Genomic DNA, 25,136 nt, shown 5'->3' on the forward strand with positions numbered 1-25,136 from the left:
GCTACAGTTAGGGTTGGGGCTAAAGTTAGGGTTAGGGTTTGGATTACATTTGCGATTGGGAATAGGATTAGGGGTGTGTCTGGGTTAGAGGTGTGGTTAGGGTTACCGTTGGGATTAGGGTTAGGGGTGTGTTTGGATTAGGGTTTCAGTTATAATTGGGGGGTTTCCACTATTTAGGCACATCAGGGGGATCTCCAAACGCGACATGGCGACCGATCTCAATTCCATCCAATTCTGCATTGAAAAAGTAAAACAGTGCTCCTTCCCTTCCGAGCTCTCCCGTGTGCCCAAACAGGGGTTTACCCCAACATATGGGGTATCAGCGTACTCAGGAAATTTTTTATTTTATTTTCACGGCTCTGCGTTATAAACTGTAGTGAAATACTTGGGGGCTCAAAGTTCTCACAACACATCTAAATAAGTTCCTTGGGGGGTCTAGTTTCCAATATGGGGTCACTTGTGGGGGGTTTCTACTGTTTAGGTACATTAGGGGCTCTGCAAACACAATGTGACGCCTGCAGACCATTCCATCTAAGTCTGTATTCCAAATGGCTCTCCTTCCCTTCCGAGCCCTCCCATGCGCCCAAACGCTGGTTCTCCCCCACATATAGGGTATCAGCGCACTCAGGACAAATTGCACAACAACTTTTGGGGTCCAATTTCTCCTGTTACCCTCAGGAAAATACAAAACTGGGGGCTAAAAAATTATTTTTGTGGGAAAAAAATTTTGTTTTATTTTTACGGCTCTGCATTATAAACTTCTGTGAAGCTCTTATTGGGTCAAAGTGCTCACCACACATCTAGATAAGTTCCTTAGGGGGTCTACTTTTCAAAATGGTGTCACTTGTGGGGGGTTTCAATGTTTAGGTACATCAGTGGCTCTCCAAACGCAACATGGCGTCCAATCTCAATTCCTGTCAATTTTGCATTGAAAGGTCAAACGGCGCTCCTTCCCTTCCGAGCTCTCCCATGCGCCCAAACAATGGTTTACCCCCACATATGGGGTATCAGAGTACTCAGGACAAATTGTGCCACAACTTTTGTGGTCCAATTTCTTCTCTTACCATTGGGAAAATAAAAAATTGGGGGCGAAAAGATAATTTTTGTGAAAAAAAAATGATTTTTTATTTTTACGGTTCTGCATTATAAACTTCTGTGAAGCACTTGGTGGGTCAAAGTGCTCACCACACCTCTAGATAAGTTCCTTAGGGGGTCTACTTTCCAAAATGGTGTCACTTGTGGGGGGTTTCAATGTTTAGGCACATCAGTGGCTCTCCAAACGCAACATGGCGTCTCATCTCAATTCCTGTCAATTTTGCATTGAAAGGTCAAACGGCGCTCCTTCCCTTCCGAGCTCTCCCATGCGCCCAAACAATGGTTTACCCCCACATATGGGGTATCAGAGTACTCAGGACAAATTGTGCCACAACTTTTGTGGTCCAATTTCTTCTCTTACCATTGGGAAAATAAAAAATTTGGGGCGAAAAGATAATGTTTGTGAAAAAAAATGATTTTTTATTTTTACGGTTCTGCATTATAAACTTCTGTGAAGCACTTGGTGGGTCAAAGTGCTCACCATACATCCAGATAAGTTCCTTAGGGGGTCTACTTTCCAAAATGGTGTCACTTGTGGGGGGTTTCAATGTTTAGGCACATCAGTGGCTCTCCAAACGCAACATGGCGTCCCATCTCAATTCCAGTCAACTTTGCATTGAAAAGTCAAATGGCGCTCCTTCCCTTCCGAGCTCTGCCATGCGCACAAACTGTGGTTAACCCCCACATATGGGGTATCAGCGTACTCAGGACAAATTGTACAACAACTTTTGGGGTCCATTTTCTCCTGTTACCCTTGGCAAAATAAAACAAATTGGAGCTGAAGTAAATTTTTTGTGAAAAAAAGTTAAATGTTAATTTTTATTTAAACATTCCAAAAATTCCTGTGAAGCACCTGAAGGGTTAATAAACTTCTTGAATGTGGTTTTGAGAACCTTGAGGGGTGCAGTTTTTAGAATGGTGTCACACTTGGGTATTTTCTATCATATAGACCCCTCAAAATGACTTCAAATGAGATGTGGTCCCTAAAATAAAATGGTGATGTAAAAATGAGAAATTGCTGGTCAACTTTTAACCCTTATAACTCCCTAACAAAAAAAAAATTTTGGTTCCAAAATTGTGCTGATGTAAAGTAGACATGTGGGAAATGTTACTTATTAAGTATTTTGTGTGACATATCTCTGTGATTTAATTGCATAAAAATTCAAAGTTGGAAAATTGCGAAATTTTCAAAATTTTCGCCAAATTTCCGTTTTTTTCACAAATAAACGCAGGTAATATCAAAGAAATTTTACCACTATCATGAAGTACAATATGTCACGAGAAAACAATGTCAGAATCACCGGGATCCGTTGAAGCGTTCCAGAGTTATAACCTCATAAAGGGACAGTGGTCAGAATTGTAAAAATTGACCCGGTCCATAACGTGCAAACCACCCTTGGGGGTAAAGGGGTTAACCCCTTCATGACCCAGCCTATTTTGACCTTAAAGACCTTGCCGTTTTTTGCAATTCTGACCAGTGTCTCTTTATGAGGTAATAACTCGGGAACGCTTCAACGGATCCTAGCGGTTCTGAGATTGTTTTTTCGTGACATATTGGGCTTCATGTTAGTGGTAAACTTAGGTCAATAAATTCTGTGTTTATTTGTGATAAAAACGGAAATTTGGCGAAAATTTTGAAAATTTCGCAATTTTCACATTTTTAATTTTTATTCTGTTAAACCAGAGAGTTATGTGACACAAAATAGTTAATAAATAACATTTCCCACACGTCTACTTTACATCAGCACAATTTTGGAAACAAAATTTTTTTTTGCTAGGAAGTTATAAGGGTTAAAATTTGACCAGCGATTTCTCATTTTTACAACGAAATTTACAAAACCATTTTTTTTAGGGACCACCTCACATTTGAAGTCAGTTTGAGGGGTCTATATGGCTGAAAATACCCAAAAGTGACACCATTCTAAAAACTGCACCCCTCAAGGTGCACAAAACCACATTCCAGAAGTTTATTAACCCTTCAGGTGCTTCACAGCAGCAGAAGCAACATGAAAGGAAAAAATGAACATTTAACTTTTTAGTCACAAAAATGATCTTTCAGCAACAATTGTTTTATTTTCCGAATGGTAAAAAGAGGAACTGAACCACGAAAGTTGTTGTCCAATTTGTCCTGAGTACGCTGATACCTCATATGTGGGGGTAAACCACTGTTTGGGCCCACGGCAGGGCTTGGAAGGGAAGGAGCGCCATTTGACTTTTTGAATGAAAAATTGGCTCCACTCTTTAGCGGACACCATGTCACGTTTGAAGAGCCCCCGTGTGCCTAAAAATTGGAGCTCCCCCACAAGTGACCCCATTTTGGAAACTAGACGCCCCAAGGAACTTATCTAGATGCATAGTGAGCACTTTAAACCCCCAGGTGCTTCACAAATTGATCCGTAAAAATGAAAAAGTACTTTTTTTTCACAAAAAAATTATTTTAGCCTCAATTTTTTCATTTTCACATGGACAACAGGATAAAATGGATTCTAAAATTTGTTTGGCAATTTCTCCTGAGTACACCGATACCTCACATGTGGGGGTAAACCACTGTTTGGGCACATGCCAGGGCTCGGAAGTGAAGTAGTGACGTTTTGAAATGCAGACTTTGATGGAATGCTCTGTGGGCGTCACGTTGCGTTTGCAGAGCCCCTGGTGTGCCTAAACAGTAGAAACCCCCCACAAGTGACCCCATTTTGGAAACTAGACCCCCTAAGGAACATATCTAGATATGTGGTGAGCACTTTGAACCCCCAAGTGCTTTACAGAAGCTTATAACGCAGAGCCGTGAAAATAATAAATACGTTTTCTTTCTTCAAAAATAATTTTTTAGCCCAGAATTTTTTATTTTCCCAAGGGTTACAGGAGAAATTGGACCCCAAAAGTTGTTGTCCAGTTTCTCCTGAGTACGCCGATACCCCATGTGTGGGGGTAAACCACTGTTTGGGCGCACGTCGGGGCTCGGAAGTGAGGGAGCACCATTTGACTTTTTGAATACAAGATTGGCTGGAATCAATGGTGGCGCCATGTTGCGTTTGGAGACCCCCTGATGTGCCTAAACAGTGGAAACCCCTCAATTCTAACTCCAACACACCCCTAAACCTTATCCCAACTGTAGCCATAACCCTAATCACAACCCTAACCCCAACACACCCCTAACCACAACCCTAATTCCAACCCAACCCTAACCCTAAGGCTATGTGCCAACGTTGCGGATTCGTATGAGATTTTTCAGCACCATTTTTGAAAAATCCGCGGGTAAAAGGCACTGCGTTTTACCTGCGGATTTTCCGCGGATTTCCAGTGTTTTTTGTGCGGATTTCACCTGTGGATTCCTATTGAGGAACAAGTGTAAAACGCTGCGGAATCCGCACAAAGAATTGACATGCTGCGGAAAATACAACACAGCGTTTCCGCGCGGTATTTTCCGCACCATGGGCACAGCGGATTAGGTTTTCCATATGTTTACATGGTACTGTAAACCTGATGGAACACTGCTGCGAATCCGCAGCCAAATCCGCACCGTGTGCACATAGCCTAATTCTAAAGGTATGTGCACACGCTGCGGAAAACGCTGCGGATCCGCAGCAGTTTCCCATGAGTTTACAGTTCAATGTAAACCTATGGGAAACAAAAATCGCTGTACACATGCTGCGGAAAAACTGCACGGAAACGCAGCGGTTTACATTCCGCAGCATGTCGCTTCTTTCTGCGGATTCCGCAGTGGTTTTACAACTGCTCCAATAGAAAATCGCAGTTGTAAAACCGCAGTGAAATGCGCAGAAAAACCGCGGTAAATCCACAGCGGTTTAGCACTGCGGATTTATCAAATCCTCTGCGGAAAAATCCGCAGAGGACCAGAATACGTGTGCACATCCCGAACCCTAACCCTACCCCTAACCCTACCCCTAACCCTAGTTCTTACCCCAACCTTAGTGGAAAAAAAAAATTATTTATTTTTTTTATTGTCCCTACCTATGGGGGTGACAAAGGGGGGGGTCATTTACTATTTTTTTTATTTTGATCACTGAGATATAACCTATCTCAGTGATCAAAATTCACTCTGGAACGAATCTGCCGGCCGGCAGATTCAGCGGGCGCACTGCACATGCGCCCGCCATTTTGGAAGATGGCGGCGCCCGGGAAAGAAGACGGACACCGGCAGGCTCGGTAAGTATAAGGTGGGGGGAGATCAGGGCACGGGGGGGGCGTCGGAGCACGGGGGGGAGGCGTCGGAGCACGGGGGGGGGGAGGCGTCGGAGCACGGGGGGGGGGGGAGGGGTTGCGTCGGAGCACGGGGGGGGGGCGTCGGAGCATGGATGAGGATCGGTGTGCGTGCGGGTGGATTGGAGCACGGGGTGGGGGATCGCTGTGCAGGGGGGTGGATCGGAGCACGGGGGGGATCGCTGTGCGGGGGGGGGGGATCGGAGCACGGGGGGGTTTCATTGGAGCACGGGGGGTGTGATTGGAGCACAGGGGGAGCGGACAGGAGGACGGGGGAGCGGAGCACTGGACGGAGGGGAGCGCTGCACAGATCGGGGGGCTGGGGGGGCGATCGGTGGGGTGGGGTGGGTGCACATTAGTATTTCCAGCCATGGCCGATGATATTGCAGCATCGGCCATGGCTGGATTGTAATATTTCACCAGTTTTTTAGGTGAAATATTACAAATCGCTCTGATTGGCAGTTTCACTTTCAACAGCCAATCAGAGCGATCGTAGCCACGGGGGGGTGAAGCCACCCCCCCTGGGCTAAACTACCACTCCCCCTGTCCCTGCAGATCGGGTGAAATGGGAGTTAACCCTTTCACCCGATCTGCAGGGACGCGATCTTTCTGTGACACAGCATATGCGTCACAGGTCGGATTGGCACCGACTTTCATGACGCATACGCTGTGTCACAGGTCGGGAAGGGGTTAAATCCCCCCACAATATCCAATAGCCACAAAAAAATGCTATAGAATGAAGCTTGTGAAAAAAAAGAGCCAAAAATGAATTGACTATACCAAACATTTTTGACCGAGTCCTGGTTTTGACTTACAAATACGGATATATAATACGGACCAAACACTGAACGTGGCCTTGACCCCTTAACCACCGATACGCATTAAAACGGCGGCCGCTAAGGGGCCTTGTTCCCTAATTGCCATGTCAGTGATCGAAAATAAGCCTATAGTGCCCCCCGAGGCTGAAAATTTCCAAGGTCTCTGCTACCCCCAGGTAGCGGAGACCCTGGAGAACATGATCAGGGATGGATTTTCTGGATCCCGATCATATGATCACATTTATTCAATGAATAACAGTGATCACACACACAAAAAAAAAGTGTGCCTGCTAATAAAATAATTTATTTCTGCAACATGATATAACATGTTAGAGAAGACTAATTATATCTCCAAGCCCACCTGCCCCTGGCCTTCAGCCTTCTCTTCCTGAAAAAAAATGGCGGGCACATATGTAGTGCACCCAGCAACAGCAGGTATTTTTCTATTGGTTCCTTTTGATCACTGTGATAGGGCCCATCACAGTGATCAAAATCCTATAATTAGTATGTCATCCCCCCGTGTCATCCTCTTTATCAGATTATTTGTTTTAGAATTTTTGTTTCTTTCATTCTTTGGCGTTAGGCTTAGGGTTTTTTCTAAAATAAAAAAAAAATTATGATATGATTAGTGTTAAGCACAAGTGCTAAGCGCACACACAAGCACTTCTACAGATCTCTCCACATTTTGTCTCCAAGCTTTTTGGTATGTAATCACCAAATAAAGGACATTTTTGGATGGTGAGTGCCTGCTGCCATTTCATCCGAGCATGCTCAAATAAGATTTGAGCACGTTCGCTCATCACTATTAGTTATACCGCACAACATAATAAATATACAGCTCTGACAAAAATTAAGAGACCGCTGCAAAATGTTCAGTTTGTCCAATTTTTCTCTTTATAGGTATATATTTGAGTAAAATGTAAATTGTTCTTTTATTCCATAAACTTCTGACTCATGTCTCCGAATTTCCAAGCAATAAATTGTTTTTTTTTTCCTGAAAAGGAGAAATGGTCAAAATTAAAAAAAAAAAAAAAAACAGTGCTTTCAGACCTCAACTAACAACAATACAAATGTTTTAACTCAGGAAGCGTTCAGAAATCAATATTTTGTGGAATAACCATGATTTTTAATCACAGCTTTCATGCGTCTTGGCATGCTTTTCACCAGTCTTTCACATTGCTTCTGGAGCAAAAATGTAAGCAGTAGTGATGAGTGAGTGTACTCGTTGCTGGGGTCACCTCGGAGTATTTTTTAATGCTCGGAGATTTAGTTTTTATCGTGGCAGGTGAATGATTTACAGCTATATTGGCCTGCTTGATTACATGTGTGGAATCCCTAGCAACCAGGCAACCCCCACATGTACTCAGGCTGGGTAGTAGCTGTAAATCTTTCAGCTGCCGCGATGAAAGCTAAATCTCCGAGCACTAAAAAATACTCGGAGATCGCCCGAGCGTGCTCGTGAAAACCCGAGCAACGAGTACACTCGCTCATCACCAGTAAGCAGTTCTTCTTTGTTTGATGGCTTGTGACTATCCATCTTCCTCTTGATTACATTCGAGAGGTTTTCAATGGGGTTCAGGTCTGGAGATTGGGCTGACCATGACAGGGTTTTGATGTGGTGGTTTCTTAATGTTTGCCAGAGCTGTATATCTGATTTCAGGGCATGAAAATTCAACGTTTGAAAGTTGTAAAATGTTTATTTTTGTCAGATTATCCATATTTTCATAAATATATGCAAATCATATCGACCAAAACTTACCACTGTTATGAAATACAATAGGTCATGAAAAAACACTCTCAGAATCAGTGGGATCTGTTGAAGCGTTCCAGAGTTATTACCAGGGCTGTGGAGTCGGTAAGCCAAACCTCCAACCAACTCCTCAATTTCCATGACACCGACTCCCAACCCCACAGCCCTGGTTATTACCTCATAAAGTGACACTGGTCAGATTTAAAAAGTAAGGCTCTGTCATTAAGATTAGCACCGTCACTAAGGGGTTAAAGGGAGCAATGTTGATTATTATGTGTATGTGGCAGTTTGTAGGCTTTTAGTTTCATCAAATAAAATGTGTGCTGATGGATCAATGCATTAGTGGTGTAGATTAATTAGCCAGTTATAAACGAGTATAGTAGAAGCCTCGTAATGACCAATAGTATTTTATATTCAACAGGGAGACGCTTGTGTGGATAGTACAACGTATGATGGAAATACCCCTCTCCACATAGCAGCTGGGAAAGGCTCCACCAAACTGACTGCCCTCCTGAAAGCAGCAGGTAAGTCCATTTGGATTATTTTTTTAAGGCCAATTGTTCTGTTGTGGTTTTCGGTGTACTGTCAGATTTCTGTGCCTGGCGGGTTGTAGTGATGAAGTTACAGCAGTACCATCACTATAGAGAAGCCCCCTTTTTGGCACAGAATATTAGTCTAAAAGTAAATCAACAAAGAGGTGATTTAAAGTTTGATAAAAATGTCTAAAGACATACCAAAGGTATCATCCAGCATGAGCCACCTGGATGAATTTAGCAAATTTTTTTTAGACTTTAGGATTAGTAAGGCTATTGCATGTTTTGTGGCTTTTTGTTTAATTTTGTTTTCCTAAAACCTTTTATAATAGAAAAATTGCATATACAGTGAAGGAAATAATTATTTGATCCCTTGCAGATTTTGTAAATTTGCCCTCTGAAAAGACATGAACAGTCTATAATTTTAAGGGTAGGTTAATTTCAACATTGAGAGATAGAATATAAAAAATAGAATCCAGAAAATCACATTGTATAAACAATATAAATTAATTTGCATTTTGCTGTGAGAAATAAATACGGTATTTGATTCCTCTGGCAAACAAGACTTAATACTTGGTGGCAAAACCCTTGTTGGCAAGCACAGCAGTCAGACGTTTTTTGCAGTTGATGATGAGGTTTGCACACATGTCAGGAGGAATTTTGGTCCACTCCTCATTGCAGATCATCTCTAAATTATTAAGATTTTGAGGCTGTCACTTGGTAACTCAGAGCTTTTACTCCCTTCATAAGTTTTCTATAGGATTAAGGTCTGGAGACAGGCTAGGTCGCTCCATGACCTTAATTTGCTTCTTTTTGAGCCACTCCTTTGTTGCCTTGGCTATATGTTTTGGTTCATTGTCTTGCTGGAAGACCCAGCCACGATGTCCTGGCGGAGGGAAGGAGGATGTCACTCAGGATTTTACGGAACATGGCTCCATCCATTCTCCCATTGATGCAGTGAAGTAGTCCTGTGCCTTTAGCAGAGAAACACCCCCAAAACATAATGTTTCCACATCCATGCTTGACAGGGGGGATAGTGTTCTTTGGGTCATAGGCAGCATTTCTCTTCCTCAACACACGGCGAGTCGAGTTAATGCCAAAGACCTCAATTTTTATCTGATCTGACCACAGCATCTTCTCTCAATCACTCACAGAATCATCCACGTGTTCATTGGCAAACTTCAGATGGGCCTGCACATGTGCTTTCTTGAGCAGGGGGACCTTGCTGGCACTGCAGGATTTTAAACTTTTATGGCGTAATGTGTTACCAATGGTTTTCTTGGTGACTGTGGTCCCAGCTGCCTTGAAATCATTAACAAGTCCCCCCGTGTAGTTTTAGGCTGATCTCTCACCTTCCTTATGATCAACGATACCCCACGAGGTGATATTTTGCATGGTGCTCCAGATCAATGTCGATTGAACCGTCATTTTGTATTTCTTCCATTTTCGTACTATTGCACCAACAGTTTTCCCATTCTCACCCAGCATCTTACTTATGGTTATGTAGCCCATTCCAGCTTTGTGCAGGTCTATGATCTTGTCTCTGACATCCTAATAAAGCTCTTTGGTCTTGCCCATGTTGTACAGGTCTGACTGATTGAATCTGTGGACAATTTTTTTTATTTATAAAAGTGACTATGAAAGACAGCTGTCTTTAATGCAAGTAACAAGTTGATTAGTAACGTCTAACTGGTCTGTAGGAGCCAGAACTCTTAATGGTTGGTAGGGGATCAAATACTTATTTCTCACTGCAAAATACAAATATATTTATATAATTTATACAAATGTGATTGTCTGGATTTTATTTTTGATATTCTATCTCTCTATGTTAAAATTAACCTACCCTTAAAATTATAGACTGTTCCTTGTCTTTGTCAGTGGGCAAACTTACAAAATCAGCAAGGGATCAAATACTTATTTCCTTCACTGTACATATGCTATAAAAAAAAAAAAAAAAAAAAAGTATAATTTGTTTTTCCAAGCAAAGAAAAAAAAAGCTGAAAAAGTATATAAAGAAAGGACAAAATGATCACTTTCATGGTGCTTAAATGTTATTAATTTACAGGTGCTGATTCTTTCGTTGAAAATTTTGAACCCCTTTACGTTCCTGGGAACACAGAGGATGACAATGACGTTGATGAAGGAATAGTCCCTGGTACAAAACCGCTAGACATGGCCATTAGTGATGAGGTAAGCAACTGGTGTTTACCTGCGTTCATTAGAAAAAAATTATACTACATTTCTATTAATTATCCTGTATCCTAGCCGCCATAACCAGTAATTTATTTATTTTACTCACAAACATAGCACCCTTCAATTCTATAGGTAAACTATGTCATAATCGCTGTCCCCATTGGGGCTCACAATCTAAAGATATTAGACAAATGTCTGTTCACGTTTATCAGAGAGCAGTCCATGACAGGTGACTAGAGCCAAAAACAGTCATGTAGCAAGATAAACACAACAAGAAATAACTGGAAATCGAGACAGTTACTAAATCAACACATAAACAAACCTGCACAGGGGAGTATAGTAAAGAAGAACTGATAGGTTTGATGAAAAACTGATTTCCTATCAGTGACTTTCAATGCATTGGCTTCAGTTTGGAGTTCACAAATCTAAGTAGAAAAATATTTCGGGTATGTGCACACGTCAGGATTTTTAGCGGTTTTTTTGCGGAATTTCGCCATAAAAACGCTATAAATCCGGTAAAAAAAACGCTAACATTATGCATCCTATCATTTAGAATGCATTCCGCATTTTTTGTGCAGATGTTAGCGTTTTTTCCGCAAAAAAAACGCATCCCGCAAAAAATCCGGACTTGCTCTATCTTTTTCCGGATTTTCTGCGGATTTCCTATCAAAAAGGACATTCCGGAAAAAAAAAAAAAAAACGCAAAAAATCCGCGCGAAAAAAGCACGCGGATTTCTGGCAGAATTCTCAGGATTTTGCCAGGAAAAAATCCTGACGTGTGCACATACCCTTAGAATTGAGAGTCCTCAGTGGTTGATACCTTTTAATGGCTAACTGAAAAGATGGTAACAAATTGCAAGCTTTCGAGATTAATCAAGTCCCTTCATCAGGCATAGACTAATACAACATCTGAAGAATCACATTTATACACAATTCTAAATATTTTTCTATCTACTGGCTAACACGGTACCAAGAGATACATCTTTCCTGTATCAAATCTAAGTAAGAATTGACATTTTCTATTTATATTCATCTCACAGGTTTTTGAAATACTAAATGGAAAACCATACATGTCACCAGTATCTTCTGAAGACATTTTTTTACAAGGTATGTATCTAAGGATTCATGCAGTCATCCATGCAAATATGTCAGAGTCCACACTGTCAGCGGCTCTGCTGACCCAATCGTAGCAGCTTTGTATATTTCTGTGATGCTGTCTCACTTGTGGTGGGGGAGCGCCGGCCTGTCCTTGCATTTACAGTCCAAAATCGGACGTCTGCATGAGCCCTAACGCTGTTGTGCCCTAGAACACTATAATGCATAGGCCAATGACCACTATTCATTTATAAATCAAGCGTGAGTGGAGTAACCCCTGGCTGCAGGCTCACTCACTAGATATAAAACAATAACAATGGTTTACAATTGTTTACAATTAGTAGGTTAACATTTATGTAGACTCCGTTTAAATCTTTGCCCTAAAATATAATTTGCTTCCACTGTGGAGTCACCTTGATCATTTGTCTGATGTTATAGACCCACAGTTTCCTGACATATATTTCATTTATATGACAAATATGTTAACTTGTGCCAGATTCTTGTTATTATTCTCTGTGATGGCATAGGCAGATGTCTTCTTACAATTACAGTTGAAAGCAAAACAAAAAATACCTTAAAACTCGCAATTTTTATTAGATATATGAAGAAGACAAACGTGACAGCTGCCGTGGAGCAGGAGCGCCATCTCTCGTCTACAATTAGGGTGCCAACCTCCGCTGTTTGGCAGACTCAAGGACAGGGCAGATTTAGGACCTAAAAAGAGTTGATATTTACATATGTGTGTTTGTCTTTTTGATATATCTAATCAAAATTGCGAGTTTTAAGGTATTTTATGTTTTGCTTGTTTTTTACCTTGGTACAATATTTACACTTTTTGAGCAATTACAGTTGAAACCAGAAGTTTACATACACTATAAGAAGACGCATATACAGGTCCTTCTCAAAAAATTAGCATATAGTGTTAAATTTCATTATTTACCATAATGTAATGATTACAATTAAACTTTCATATATTATAGATTCATTATCCACCAACTGAAATTTGTCAGGTCTTTTATTGTTTTAATACTGATGATTTTGGCATACAACTCCTGATAACCCAAAAAACCTGTCTCAATAAATTAGCATATTTCACCCATCCAATCAAATAAAAGTGTTTTTTAATAACAAACAAAAAACCCAACAAATAATAATGTTCAATTATGCACTCAATACTTGGTCGGGAATCCTTTGGCAGAAATGACTGCTTCAATGCGGCGTGGCATGGAGGCAATCAGCCTGTGACACTGCTGAGATGTTATGAAGGCCCAGGATGCTTCAATAGCTCATCCAGAGTGTTGGGTCTTGCGTCTCTCAACTTTCTCTTCACAATATCCCACAGATTCTCTATGGGGTTCAGGTCAGGAGAGTTGGCAGGCCAATTGAGCACAGTAATACCATGGTCAGTAAACCATTTACCAGTGGTTTTGGCACTGTGAGCAGGTGCCAGGTCGTGCTGAAAAATGAAATCTTCATCTCCATAAAGCATTTCAGCCGATGGAAGCATGAAGTGCTCCAAAATCTCCTGATAGCTAGCTGCATTGACCCTGCCCTTGATGAAACACAGTGGACCAACACCAGCAGCTGACATGGCACCCCACACCATCACTGACTGTGGGTACTTGACTCTGGACTTCAGGCATTTTGGCATTTCCTTCTCCCCAGTCTTTCTCCAGACTCTGGCACCTTGATTTCCGAATGACATGTAAAATTTGCTTTCATCAGAAAAAAGTACTTGGGACCACTTAGCAACAGTCCAGTGCTGCTTCTCTGTAGCCCAGGTCAGGCGCCTCTGCCGCTGTTTATGGTTCAAAAGTGGCGTTACCTGGGGAATGCGGCACCTGTAGCCCATTTCCTGCACACGCCTGTGCACGGTGGCTCTGGATGTTTCCACACCAGACTCAGTCCACTGCTTCCTCAGGTTCCCCAAGGTCTGGAATCGGTCCTTCTCCACAATCTTCCTCAGGGTCCGGTCTCCTCTTCTCGTTGTACAGCGTTTTCTGCCACATTGTTTCCTTCCAACAGACTTACCATTGAGGTGCCTTGATACAGCACTCTGGGAACAGCCTATTTGTTGAGAAATTTCTTTCTGGGTCTTACCCTCTTGCTTGAGGGTGTCAATGATGGCCTTCTTGACATCTGTTAGGTCGCTAGTCTTACCCATGATGGGGGTTTTGAGTAATGAACCAGGCAGGGAGTTTATAAAAGCCTCAGGTATCTTTTGCATGTGTTTAGAGTTAATTAGTTGATTCAGAAGATTAGGGTAATAGGTCGTTTAGAGAACCTTTTCTTGATATGCTAATTTATTGAGACAGGTTTTTTGGGTTATCAGGAGTTGTATGCCAAAATTATCAGTATTAAAACAATAAAAGACCTGACAAATTTCAGTTGGTGGATAATGAATCTATAATATATGAAAGTTTAATTGTAATCATTACATTATGGTAAATAATGAAATTTAACACTATATGCTAATTTTTTGAGAAGGACCTGTACATGTTTATCTCAATATCCGACATGAAATCAGAATAAACCTTTCCCGTTTTAGGTCAATTAGGATTACCATAATTATTAATATTTGCTAAATGCCAGAATAATGAAAGAAAATGTTTTAAAGCATTTTTATTACTTACTGCAAAGTCAAACGTTTACATGCATTTCATTAGTATTTGGTACCATTGCCCTTAAACTGAATGATTTGGGTCCAATGTTTGAGATGTCCTTCCACAAGCTTCTCACAATAGTTGGTCGGAATTTTGGCCATTCCTCCAGACAAAACTGGTGTAACTGATCCAGGTTTGTAGGTCGCCTTGCTTGCACCGGCCTTTTCAACTTTGCCCATGAATGTTCAATAGGATTGAGATCAGGGCTTTGTGATGGCCACTCCAAAACATTGACTGTGTTATCCTTAAGCCACTTTGTTACCATTTTGGCAGTATGCTTTGGGTCATTATCCATTTGGAAGATCCATTTCCGCCCAAGCTTTAACTTCCTGGCTGGTGTCTTGAGACATTGCTTCAGTATTGCCACATAATCTTCTTTTCTCATGATGCCATCTATTTTGTGAAGTGCACTAGTCCGTCCTGCAGCAAAACACAACATAATGCTGCCACCCCTGTGTTTCACAGTTGGGATGGTGTTCTTAGGCTTCCAAGTTTCTCCCTTTTTCCTCCAAATGTAACGATTATCATTATGCCCAAAAAGTTTAATTTTTTTCATCAGACCACAGGACATATCTCCAAGAATCTTTGTTCCTGTGTGCATTTGCAAACATTAATCTGGCTTCTTTATGCTTCTTTTGGAGTAATGGCTTCTTCCTGACAGAGTGGCCCATCAGCCTATTTTGATACAGTACTCGTTTCACTGTGATATTGACACAATCTTACCAGCTTCTGCCATCATCTTCACAAGGTCTTTTGCTTTTGTCCTTGGGTTTATATGCACATGTCGGACCAAAGCACGTTCATCTCTGGGACACAGAAGCCGTCTGCTTCCTGAGCGGTACGATGGCTGGACATTCCCATCTTGTTTGTGCTTTCGTATAATTGGTCAAATGAATGAGACACCTTCAGGTATCTTGAAATTGTACCCAACGATGAGTCAAACTTGTGCAAGTCCACAATTCTCTTCCTGATATCTTGGCTGATTTCTTGAGACTTTCCCATGATGCTACACAAAGAAGCCGTGTGTTTCAGGTGTGCATTAAAAATAAATCCAAAAGGTGTGTCTCTAACTCAGATGTTGCCAAAAAACTTGGAAGCTTCCAAACACATGACATCATCATATGTGCAGTCCAGAATTATTTCAAGGCATATTAATCTTAGGGAATGTACATTTTTTACTTTGCAGCAAGTAATAAAAATGTCTTCAAATATTCTCTCTCTCATTATTCTGGCATTTGGCAAATATTGATTATGGTAATCCTAATTGACCTCAAACAGGAAAGGTTTATTCTGATTTCATGTCAGATATTGAGGAAAAACATGCATATGTGTCTTTTTATATAGTGCATGTAAACTTCTGGTTTAGACAAAACTCACTGCTAGTATGACAAGTACAAGTTCTGTCTCTTTATTCAGTTTAGATCCAGAAGCCCATGTCCACCTCGAACCTGAGAATGCAGATTAAACTGCAGTAGAAGAGCAATATATTATAAATACATTTTAAGAATATGGAGATTCAGCCAGAGTTGAAGAAGAATATTAGAAATTTATGGAGACTGATAGAAATATTAAGCATTATTTCCTATGCACACAGGATGATTAGCAATAGATTGCCTTTGTGCACAGAACGGTCATCAATCTCACCAGAATAGTTCCTGTTTATAAGTCAGCTTAATCATTTCACCCAACTTTTATTGCTCGTTCGTCACGTGGTTGTCAGCCAGTTTACCCTGCCTGATTACTGAGAAACGAGCATTCCTGGGGACACTTGTTCACAATTTGCCAATATAAATCCAGATTAATACTATATTCTGTAACTAGTTTTAAAAACCAGACAACCCCTTTAAGCCAAAGTAATCTTTATTTTCTAGGAGACATGAACAACCTTGGTGATGATTCAAAGCAGAAACTTTACTCATTGTTACAAAGTAATGATGCAGGCAAGAACTGGTCCGTGCTGGCACAACACCTTGGCTTGGGAATTTTAAACAATGCTTTTAGGCTAAGCCCCTTACCTTCTAAAACGTTACTGGACAATTTTGAGGTAAGCATGACTTGTGCACTTGTCTTTGTTCAAGGGTAATTAAGAGATGGTGACCAATTTTGAAAAACTGTATCTGGGCATTAGGTGTCAGAGTTCATGTTTAATTTATCCACCACAATATACAAAGAATCTAGACTGACTGGCTTCTATGGCCAATTATTTCTGAGAAAGTTGTCATGAGGCCTACTTTGATGTAAAACGAGTGATGATAGATAAAATGACACAATCATTATGTCCTTTAGATGAGAAGGAAGAGGATGGTCACTAGGTATTGGGAATGGCTGCTCTGAGGTCTTCTGTACATTGTTCTTTTACGTGAGGAATTATAAACTTTGTGCAGCGTCAACATGATCAATGGCACTTTACAATCACATTGATTTTGAAGACTTCTTTATTGTCCTGTCGAATATATTGACGTCGTATACAAAGAATAGTCTAACTTTTATTTAACATCTTCGGGCCCTATTCACCAAAGCTTTCAAGCCAGAATTCTGGTGTAAAAGCATTAAAAAGTCTCAACATGTAGATGCAACTCAGACTTGTGCCTACATTTTGCAACTTTTGGCTTCTTTGCTCAAGCAGGGGCTGGAGTAGGATTCACGGCGAGGCACACAAAGTGTATGCTGCTCGTCTGACGTACTTGATAAAACAATAGGCGTATGCTTCTTCATTAATCAGGAGCGTCTGGCTTCAGCCTTCTTCAAGAAGGCTGGTCTTGATGAATCAAGCCTTTAGATTCAAATTTTTGGTAATCTTTTTTACGTACGTCATATTTATTTATGCGCTTTGTGAAGATCAATCCTTAGAGCCCCACTATTTAGTCATCTTACAGTTACATAATACAGTTTGCATAGTAACCCAATAAGCATCTTAATAGGCACCAAAGATTAAACAGTTGACACAAATTGGCATACGATTACTCTAAGTGTGCCCTTCTGACCTCAGCAGGATGTATTGCTGCATGCAGTGCACCCCCCCCCCACATCCGATCACTGGCTCGCTCTTCTTATCTGCATCTCAAAAACATTTCTAGAATTCGCCCTTTTCTTACTTTCAACTCTGCAAAAACTCTTACTGTTTCACTTATTCATTCTCGTCTGGACTATTGTAACTCTCTACTAATCGGCCTCCCTCTTACCAAACTCTCCCCGCTCCAATCTGTCCTGAATGCTGCTGCCAGGATTATATTCCTCACCAACCGTTACACCGATGCCTCTACCTTGTGCCAGTCATTACACTGGTTACCCATCCACTCCAGAATCCAGTACAAAACTACTACCCTCATCCACAAAGCACTCCATGGCTCAGCACCACCCTATATCTCCTCTCTGGTCTCGGTCTACCACCCTACCCGTGCCCTCCGCTCCGCTAATGACCTCAGGTTAGTATCCTCAATAATCAGAACCTCCCACTCCCGTCTCCAAGACTTTACACGTGCTGCGCCGATTCTTTGGAATGCACTACCTAGGTTAATGCGATTAATCCCCAATCCCCACAGTTTTAAGCGTGCCCTAAAAACTCATTTGTTCAGACTGGCCTACCGCCTCAATGCATTAATGTAAGGATCCCTGTGTGGCCTATTTAAAAAAAAAAAAAAAATGTTCTCATTCACTTTATGCAGTTAATAGCCCTCTGTGTCTGTACTGTTACATACCTAGGCAGTTAACTGGTCCATGCAGCTTTACATGAACACCCGAGCCTTACACTATGGCTGGTCCGAATAACTATAGCATTTGTTACCATCCACCTCTCGTGTCTCCCCTTTTCCTCATAGTTTGTAAGCTTGCGAGCAGGGCCCTCATTCCTCCTGGTATCTGTTTTGAACTGTATTCCTGTTATGCTGTAATGTCTATTGTCTGTGCAAGTCCCCTCTATAATTTGTAAAGCGCTGCGGAATATGTTGGCGCTATATAAATAAAAATTATTATTATTATTATTATTATATGGCAAGAGCACAAGAGCCATGTCCCCAACTCATTCACAGCAGGTGCTGGCTGACAACCTGATACAACAGATACAATTGGAGATACACAGTTTGATCCAGATATATTTGGACAACAACACAAGTTTTAGCATTTAAAGCCCCCGTCACACACAGCGAGATCGCTGCTGAGTCACAAGTTTTGTGACGCAACAGCGATCTCAGTAACGATCTCGCTATGTGTGACACGTAGCAGCGACCAGGCCCCTGCTGTGAGATCGCTGGTCGTGTCGGAATGGCCTGGACCGTTTTTTGATCGTTGAGGTCCCGCTGGGTAGCACACATCGCTGTGTTTGACACCTTACCAACGACCTCGCTGACAGGACGTCCCATTGAATCATCATGAAATAGCATCGTTCTACAGGTCGCTACAGGTCGCCGCATCGCTGCTGCGTCGTTGGTGAGATCTCACTGTTTGACATCTCACCAGCGACCACATAGCGACGCTTGAGCGATCCCTGACAGGTCGTATCGTTGTCGGAATCGCTCAAGCGTCGCTATGTGTGACGGGGCCTTTAGCCGTTTACCAACACTTATTTAGGATACAGTTATGCAATCAATATGGGCTTAAAGTGAAGAGTCTGAGCTTTAATTTGAGCATATTCACATACTACTTGGAGTGAGGCTATGTGCACACGTTGCGGATTGGTGTGCTGATTTTTCCGCACTGTTTTTGCAAAATCCGCAGGTAAACCGCACTGCGGATTACCCACGGATTTACCTCGATTTTTGTGTGGATTCCTATTGAGGAGCAGGTGTAAACCGCAGCGGAATCAGCACAAAGAATTGACATGCTGCGGAAAACACACCGCTGCGTTTCCGTGCGTTTTTTTCCGCAGCATGTGCACTGTGGATTTTGTTTTCCATACTTTTCATGGTACTGTACAACGCATGGAAAACAGCTGCAGATCCACAGCAACATCCGCAACTTGTGCACTTAGCCTAAGGTTTAGGATCTTACAGCTCTAATATGTAGCTGCCTCTTTTTAAGGGACCAAAAGTAATTGGACAGTTATCTCAAAAGCTTTTTAATGGGCTGCATGAGTTATTCCCTCGTTAATCCATCATAAATTAAGCAGCTAAAAAGTCTGTAGCTGATACCAGGTGCATTTGGAAGCGGTTGCTGTGAACGTACAACATGCGGTCCAAGGAGGTCTCAATGAAAGAGAAAACGGCTATCATTAGAATGAAAAAAAATCTATTATAGATAGCAGAAATGTTAGGAGTGGCTATATAAAAGAGCACTGGTGAGTTTGGGAACTCAAAAGGCCAGGACGTCCATGGAAGACTAAAGACTTTAAAGACTTTCATAACATCACCCCTAGTGAAGAACACTCTCCAGGCAGTAGATGTTTCAGTATCTTCAGTACAACCATAAAGAGAAGATTTCATGAGATCAAATACAGAGGGTTCACCACAAGGTACAAACCATTAATCATCCTTAAACAATGAAAGGCCAGATTTAGACTTTGCCAAAAAAAAAATCTAAAGAAGCCTGTCCAGTTCGGGGAAAGTATGCTTTGGACATATGAAACAAAGATCAGCCTGTATCAGAATGATGGGAAAAAGAAAGTATGGAGAAGGCTTGGAACGGCTTCAGATCAAAAGCACACCACATTCCCTGTATGCATGGCTTCCAACAGCACTCGGTCACTAGTGATTGATTGGATGACCCTTCACAGCACAGATAGACAATGACACAAAACATAAGGTGAAAGCAACCCAGGAGTCTTTTAAAGCAAGAAGTGAAATAGTTTGCAATGGCCGAGTCAATCACCAGATCTCAACCCAATAGAGCATGCATTTCACATGCTTAAAGGGAACCTGTCACCCCCAAAATCGAAGGTGAGCTAAGCTCACCGGCATCAGCGGCTTATCTACAGCATTCTGGAATGCTGTAGATAAGCCCCTGATGTAACCTGGAAGATGAGAAATAAAGGTTAGATTATACTCACCTGGGCGGGTGGTCCGATCCGATAGGCCCCAGACCGGATGGCGATGCCCCCCATCTTTATAGGATGACGTCCTCTTCTTGTCTTCACGCTGTGGCTCCGGCGCAGGCATACTTTGTCTGCCCTGTTGAGGGCAGAGCAAAGTACTGCAGTGCGCAGGTGCGGGGCCTCTCTGACCTTTCCCGGCACCTGCTCACTGCAGTACTTTGCTCTGCCCTCAACAGGACAGAAAGTACGCCTGCACCGGAGCCGCAGCGTGAAGACAAGAAGAGGACGTCATCGTAAGAAGATGGGAGGCGCCGAACCACGATGCCCATCGGACCGGACCGAAGCGGGACCGCCCCTGGGTGAGTATAATCTAACCTCTTTTTCTCATCTTTCAGGATACATCGGGGGCTTATCTACAGCATTATAGAATGCATTACAGAATGCTGTAGATAAGCCCCTGATGCCAATGGGCTTGGCTCACCTTCGATTTTGGGGGTAACAGGTTCCCTTTAAGACAAAACGTAAGGGAAAGGAAATACGGCACTCTCAGTGAGTGTAGGTGCCCAGACAGGATACCAATTGTGTATAATGAAATAACGTGAATTATTTTATTTAAAGTGGTTCTTGTTGACCGTGTGTATAATTTGTGATGTTTCGGTAATCTTAGACCTTTTTCAAATATATGCTGTGAATAAATAAACAAACAAAATATGCCATTAACTATATAATATTCAAAAATGAAAAAAAACAAATATGACAATGTTCAAGTGAAAATCATCTGAGACAAGTGGATATAGAAGTCAGGTTTTATATATAACAATGGTACAGATGGATATTATAGTATCTCAGTTTTACAACATAATAGCCCACAATTAATATAGGCTAGAAGATTGGCAAATCCCTAGTATATGGTGTAAAGACTGTGTTGTCTAAATAGCACAAAGACATAAATCACATTATTTCATATACCCACTTCAGAGTGCAGGATTTTTTTCTACTATAACACAAAACTTAAGGCAGAAAGACCCACAAACAAGCAAGAACTGAAGTCAGCTGCAGTAAAGGCCTGGCAAAGAATCTCAATGGAGGGAAACCCAGTGTTTGGTGGCATCCATGGCTTTCAGACTTCAGGCAGTCACTGCCCGCATAGGATTCTCTATAAAAAAAAAAGTGTTAAACCCAAAAAGTTTATTTATGATTAAATTAATTTGTCCAATTACGTTTGAGCCCCTGAAATGAGACTTTCTAGAAAAATGGTTGCCATGCCTACATTTCACAGGATATTTTTGTTCAACCCTTTTAATTAAACCTGTAAGGCTACACTTCAATTGCATCTCAGTTGTTTCATTTTTAAATCCAATATAGGGGGCAAGCAGAGCCCAAAGCCTAACTGTAGGTCCAATCCTGACCATTCAACGTCTCAGATCAGCGTTTCTCAAACTCCTGTCCTAACGGCTCCATAACTGTGCAAGCTTTCAGGATTTCCTCTGTATTGTACAGATGATGGAATTATTATCAAAGCATCAGAAATTGCCATGCTAAGAAAAACCTGGAAACCTGATCTGCTGTAGGCTTTGAAGTTTGGAGTTTAGGAGACACTATCTTAGATGCTCAACGGCTCTGTCATCTCATGACAGAAACAGCATGCATGTGATGGCAATAGCCAAAAGAGATATCGTAGGCCACAGCAGCCTAGGCCAACCAAAGTCATACAGTCCTGCCTTAGGCTACTTTCACACATCAGGTTTTTGCAGTCAGTCACAATCTGTCAGAATTTAAAAAAAAGGATCCGTTTTTTTTTATGCCGGATACGTGTTTTTGTCATAGAGTTATATGAGCGCCGGATTGCGCCTGATGGCTTAATGTTTAATCCGTTTTTTGCCGGATCCGTCAAAAATTGTTTTCCGGCAGACAGAGAAAACGTTCAGAGGAACGTTTTTTCTGTCTGGCGAAAAAACGCCAAGCGACGGTTCCAGCGATAAACAGATAAACCTGACATGTGAAATAATGATTCCAGCATCTGAATCCGGTTTTCCATGCATTCTCAATATAATGCAAAATTTCCATTCTGGGGTCTCTCTCGAACAGGAATTCCAAAATCTTTTCCCCTGGTTCATTTAAAAAAAAAACAAAAAAAAAACGGATCAGTTGCATCAGTTTTTCACAATTTGCAACGGATCCGTTTTTTTTTTTTTTTTAAATTTGTCGGATCCTGCCTAACAGCAAAAATGAGGTGGTCTGGGCCCCTGTGACCACGGATGGGATAGTACATCATCACCGGTCAGCCGCGCTCACGGGGGGAGCCCGGCTGATCGCGACCGTGTGTCAGCTGATTATCACACGGACCGCTCCCAGCACATTAACCCCCGGAACACTGTGATCAAACAAGATTGCAGCGTTTCGGCAGCATAAGGAAGCATCACGCAGGGAGGGGGCTCCCTGCGTGCTTCCCTGAGACCCTCGGAACAACGCGATGTGATTGCGTTGTTCCAAGCGTCTCCTCCGTACTCCTCCCTGCAGGCCCCGGATCCAAGATGGCCGCAGGGAGGTGGCTTGCAAGCGCCTGCTGAGAGCAGGCACCATCAAGCCTACAGCACTGCGTGTCAGATCGCTGATTTGACACTATACCATGATGTCCCACCCTGGGACAAAGTAAAAAAAAAAAAAATATTTACATGTGTAAAAAAAAAAAAAAAAAAAAACTAAATAAAAAAAAACTATGTATTGTTCCATTAAATACATTTCTTTATGTAAATAAAAAAAAAACAATAAAAGTACACATATTTAGTATTGCCACGTCAGTAACGACAAGATCCTATAAAACTGTCCCACAAGTTAACCCCTTCATTGAACACCGTAATAAAATTAAAAAAAAAACTAGTAAAAACAATGCTTTATCATCATACCACCGAACAGAAAGTGGAATAACACGCGATCAAAAAGACGGATATAAATGAACATGGTACCGCTGAAAACGTCATCTTGTCCCCCAAAAAATGAGCCGCAATACAGCGTCATCAGAAAAAAATTAAAAAGTTCTAGCCCTCTGAATAAAGCGGTGTAAAAATAATTATTTTTTATATAGTTTTTATTGTATGAAAGCGCCAAAACATTAAAAAATGATATAAACGAGGTATTGGTATCACTGTAATCGTACTGACCTAAAGAATAAAACTGCTTCATCAATTTTACCAAACGCGGAACGGTATAAATGCCCCCCCAAAAGAAATTCACGAATTGCTGGTTTTTGTTCATTCTGCCTAACAAAAAGCGATCAAAAAGATGTCATGTGCCCAAAAATGGTACCAATAAAAACATCAACTCGTCCCGCAAAATACAAGACCTCACATGACTCTGTGGACCAAAATATGGAAAAATTATAGCTCTCAGAATGTGGTAACGCAAAAAATATTTTTTGCAATAAAAAGCATCTTTTAGTGTGTGACAGCTGCAAAACATAAAAACCCACTATGAATAGTAAATCAAACCCCTCTTTATCACCGCTTTATTTAGGGAAAAATAATAAAATAAATGGATTTATTTCCATTTTCCCATTAGGGTTAGGGTTGGGGCTAGAGTTGGGGTTAGGGTTTGGATTACGTTTACAGTTGGGTTAGGGGTGTGTTGGGGCTGGGATTAGGGGTGTGTTAGGGTTGGGATTAGTGTTAGGGGTGTGTTGGGGTTGGGATTAGTGTTAGGGGTGTGTTGGGGTTGGGATTAGGGTTAGGGGTGTGTTGGGGTTGGGATTAGGGTTAGGGGTGTGTTGGGGTTAAGGTTGGGATTATGTTTAGGGGTTTGTTGGTTAGGGGTGTGTTGGGGTTAGGGTTGGGATTAGTGTTAGTGGTGTTGGGGTTAGGGTTGGAGTTAGAATTGGGGGGTTTCCACTGTTTAGGCACACCAGGGGCTCTGCAAACGCAACATGACGTCCAATCTCAATTCCATCCAATTCTGCGTTGAAAAAGTAAAACGGTGCTCCTTCCCTTCGGAGCTCTGCCGTGTGCCCAAACAGTGGTTTACCCCCACATATGAGGTATCGGCGTACTCGGGACAAATTGGTCAACAACTTTTGGGGGGGGGGCTAAAAAAATTTTTCTTTATTTTCACGTCTCTGCGTTAAAAACTTTAGTGAAACACTTGGGGGTTAAAAGTTCTCACAACACATCTAGATAAGTTCCTTGGGAGGGTCTCGTTTCCAATATGGGGTCACTTCTGGGGAGTTTCTACTGTTTAGGTACATCAGGGGCTCTGCAAATGCAACGTGATGCCCGCAGACCATTCCATCAAAGTCTGCATTCCAAAACGCCACTTCTTCCCTTCTGAGCTCTGCCATGCGCCCCAACAGTGGTTTACCCCCACATAGCATACTCAGGACAAATTGCACAACAACTTTTGTGGTCCAATTTCTCCTTTAACCCTTGGGAAAATACAAAACTGGGGGCGAAAAATCATTTTTGTGAAAAAATAAGATTTTTTATTTTTACGGCTCTACATTATAAACTTCTGTGAAGCACTTGGTGACTCAAAGGGCTCACCACACATCTAGATAAGTTCCTTAGGGGCTCTACTTTCCAAAATGGTTTCGTTTGTGGGGGATTTCCACTGTTTAGGCACATCAGGGGCTCTCCAGACGAGACATTGCGTTCTATCAATTCCAGCTAATTTTGCATTGAATTCAAATGGCGCTCCTTCCCTTCCGAGCTCTGCCATGCGCCCAAACAGTGGCTTACCCCCACATATGGGGTATCGGCGTACTTAGGACAAATTGTACAACAACTTTTGGGGTCCAATTTCTCCTGTTACCCT

General features: G+C 41.7%; 1 protein-coding gene across 2 annotated transcripts in view; it reads left to right on the forward strand.

Moving 5' to 3' along the window:
* NFKB1 (nuclear factor kappa B subunit 1) overlaps nt 1-25,136 on the forward strand; it is a 161,223-nt gene that overhangs the window by 130,775 nt on the left and 5,312 nt on the right. For both annotated transcript variants that reach the window (XR_011316755.1, XM_069743654.1), the window contains exons 19-22: nt 8,306-8,408; nt 10,483-10,607; nt 11,651-11,717; nt 16,240-16,412. Coding sequence is in view for 1 of the 2 variants with exons in the window: in XM_069743654.1 (XP_069599755.1) it covers nt 8,306-8,408; nt 10,483-10,607; nt 11,651-11,717; nt 16,240-16,412 (468 nt within the window). In the remaining variant the exon portion in view is untranslated. The remainder of the gene's footprint in view (nt 1-8,305; nt 8,409-10,482; nt 10,608-11,650; nt 11,718-16,239; nt 16,413-25,136) is intronic.

This window comes from Ranitomeya imitator, chromosome 1 (assembly GCF_032444005.1).
Source record: "Ranitomeya imitator isolate aRanImi1 chromosome 1, aRanImi1.pri, whole genome shotgun sequence".
NCBI classification, from domain to species: Eukaryota; Metazoa; Chordata; class Amphibia; order Anura; family Dendrobatidae; genus Ranitomeya; species Ranitomeya imitator.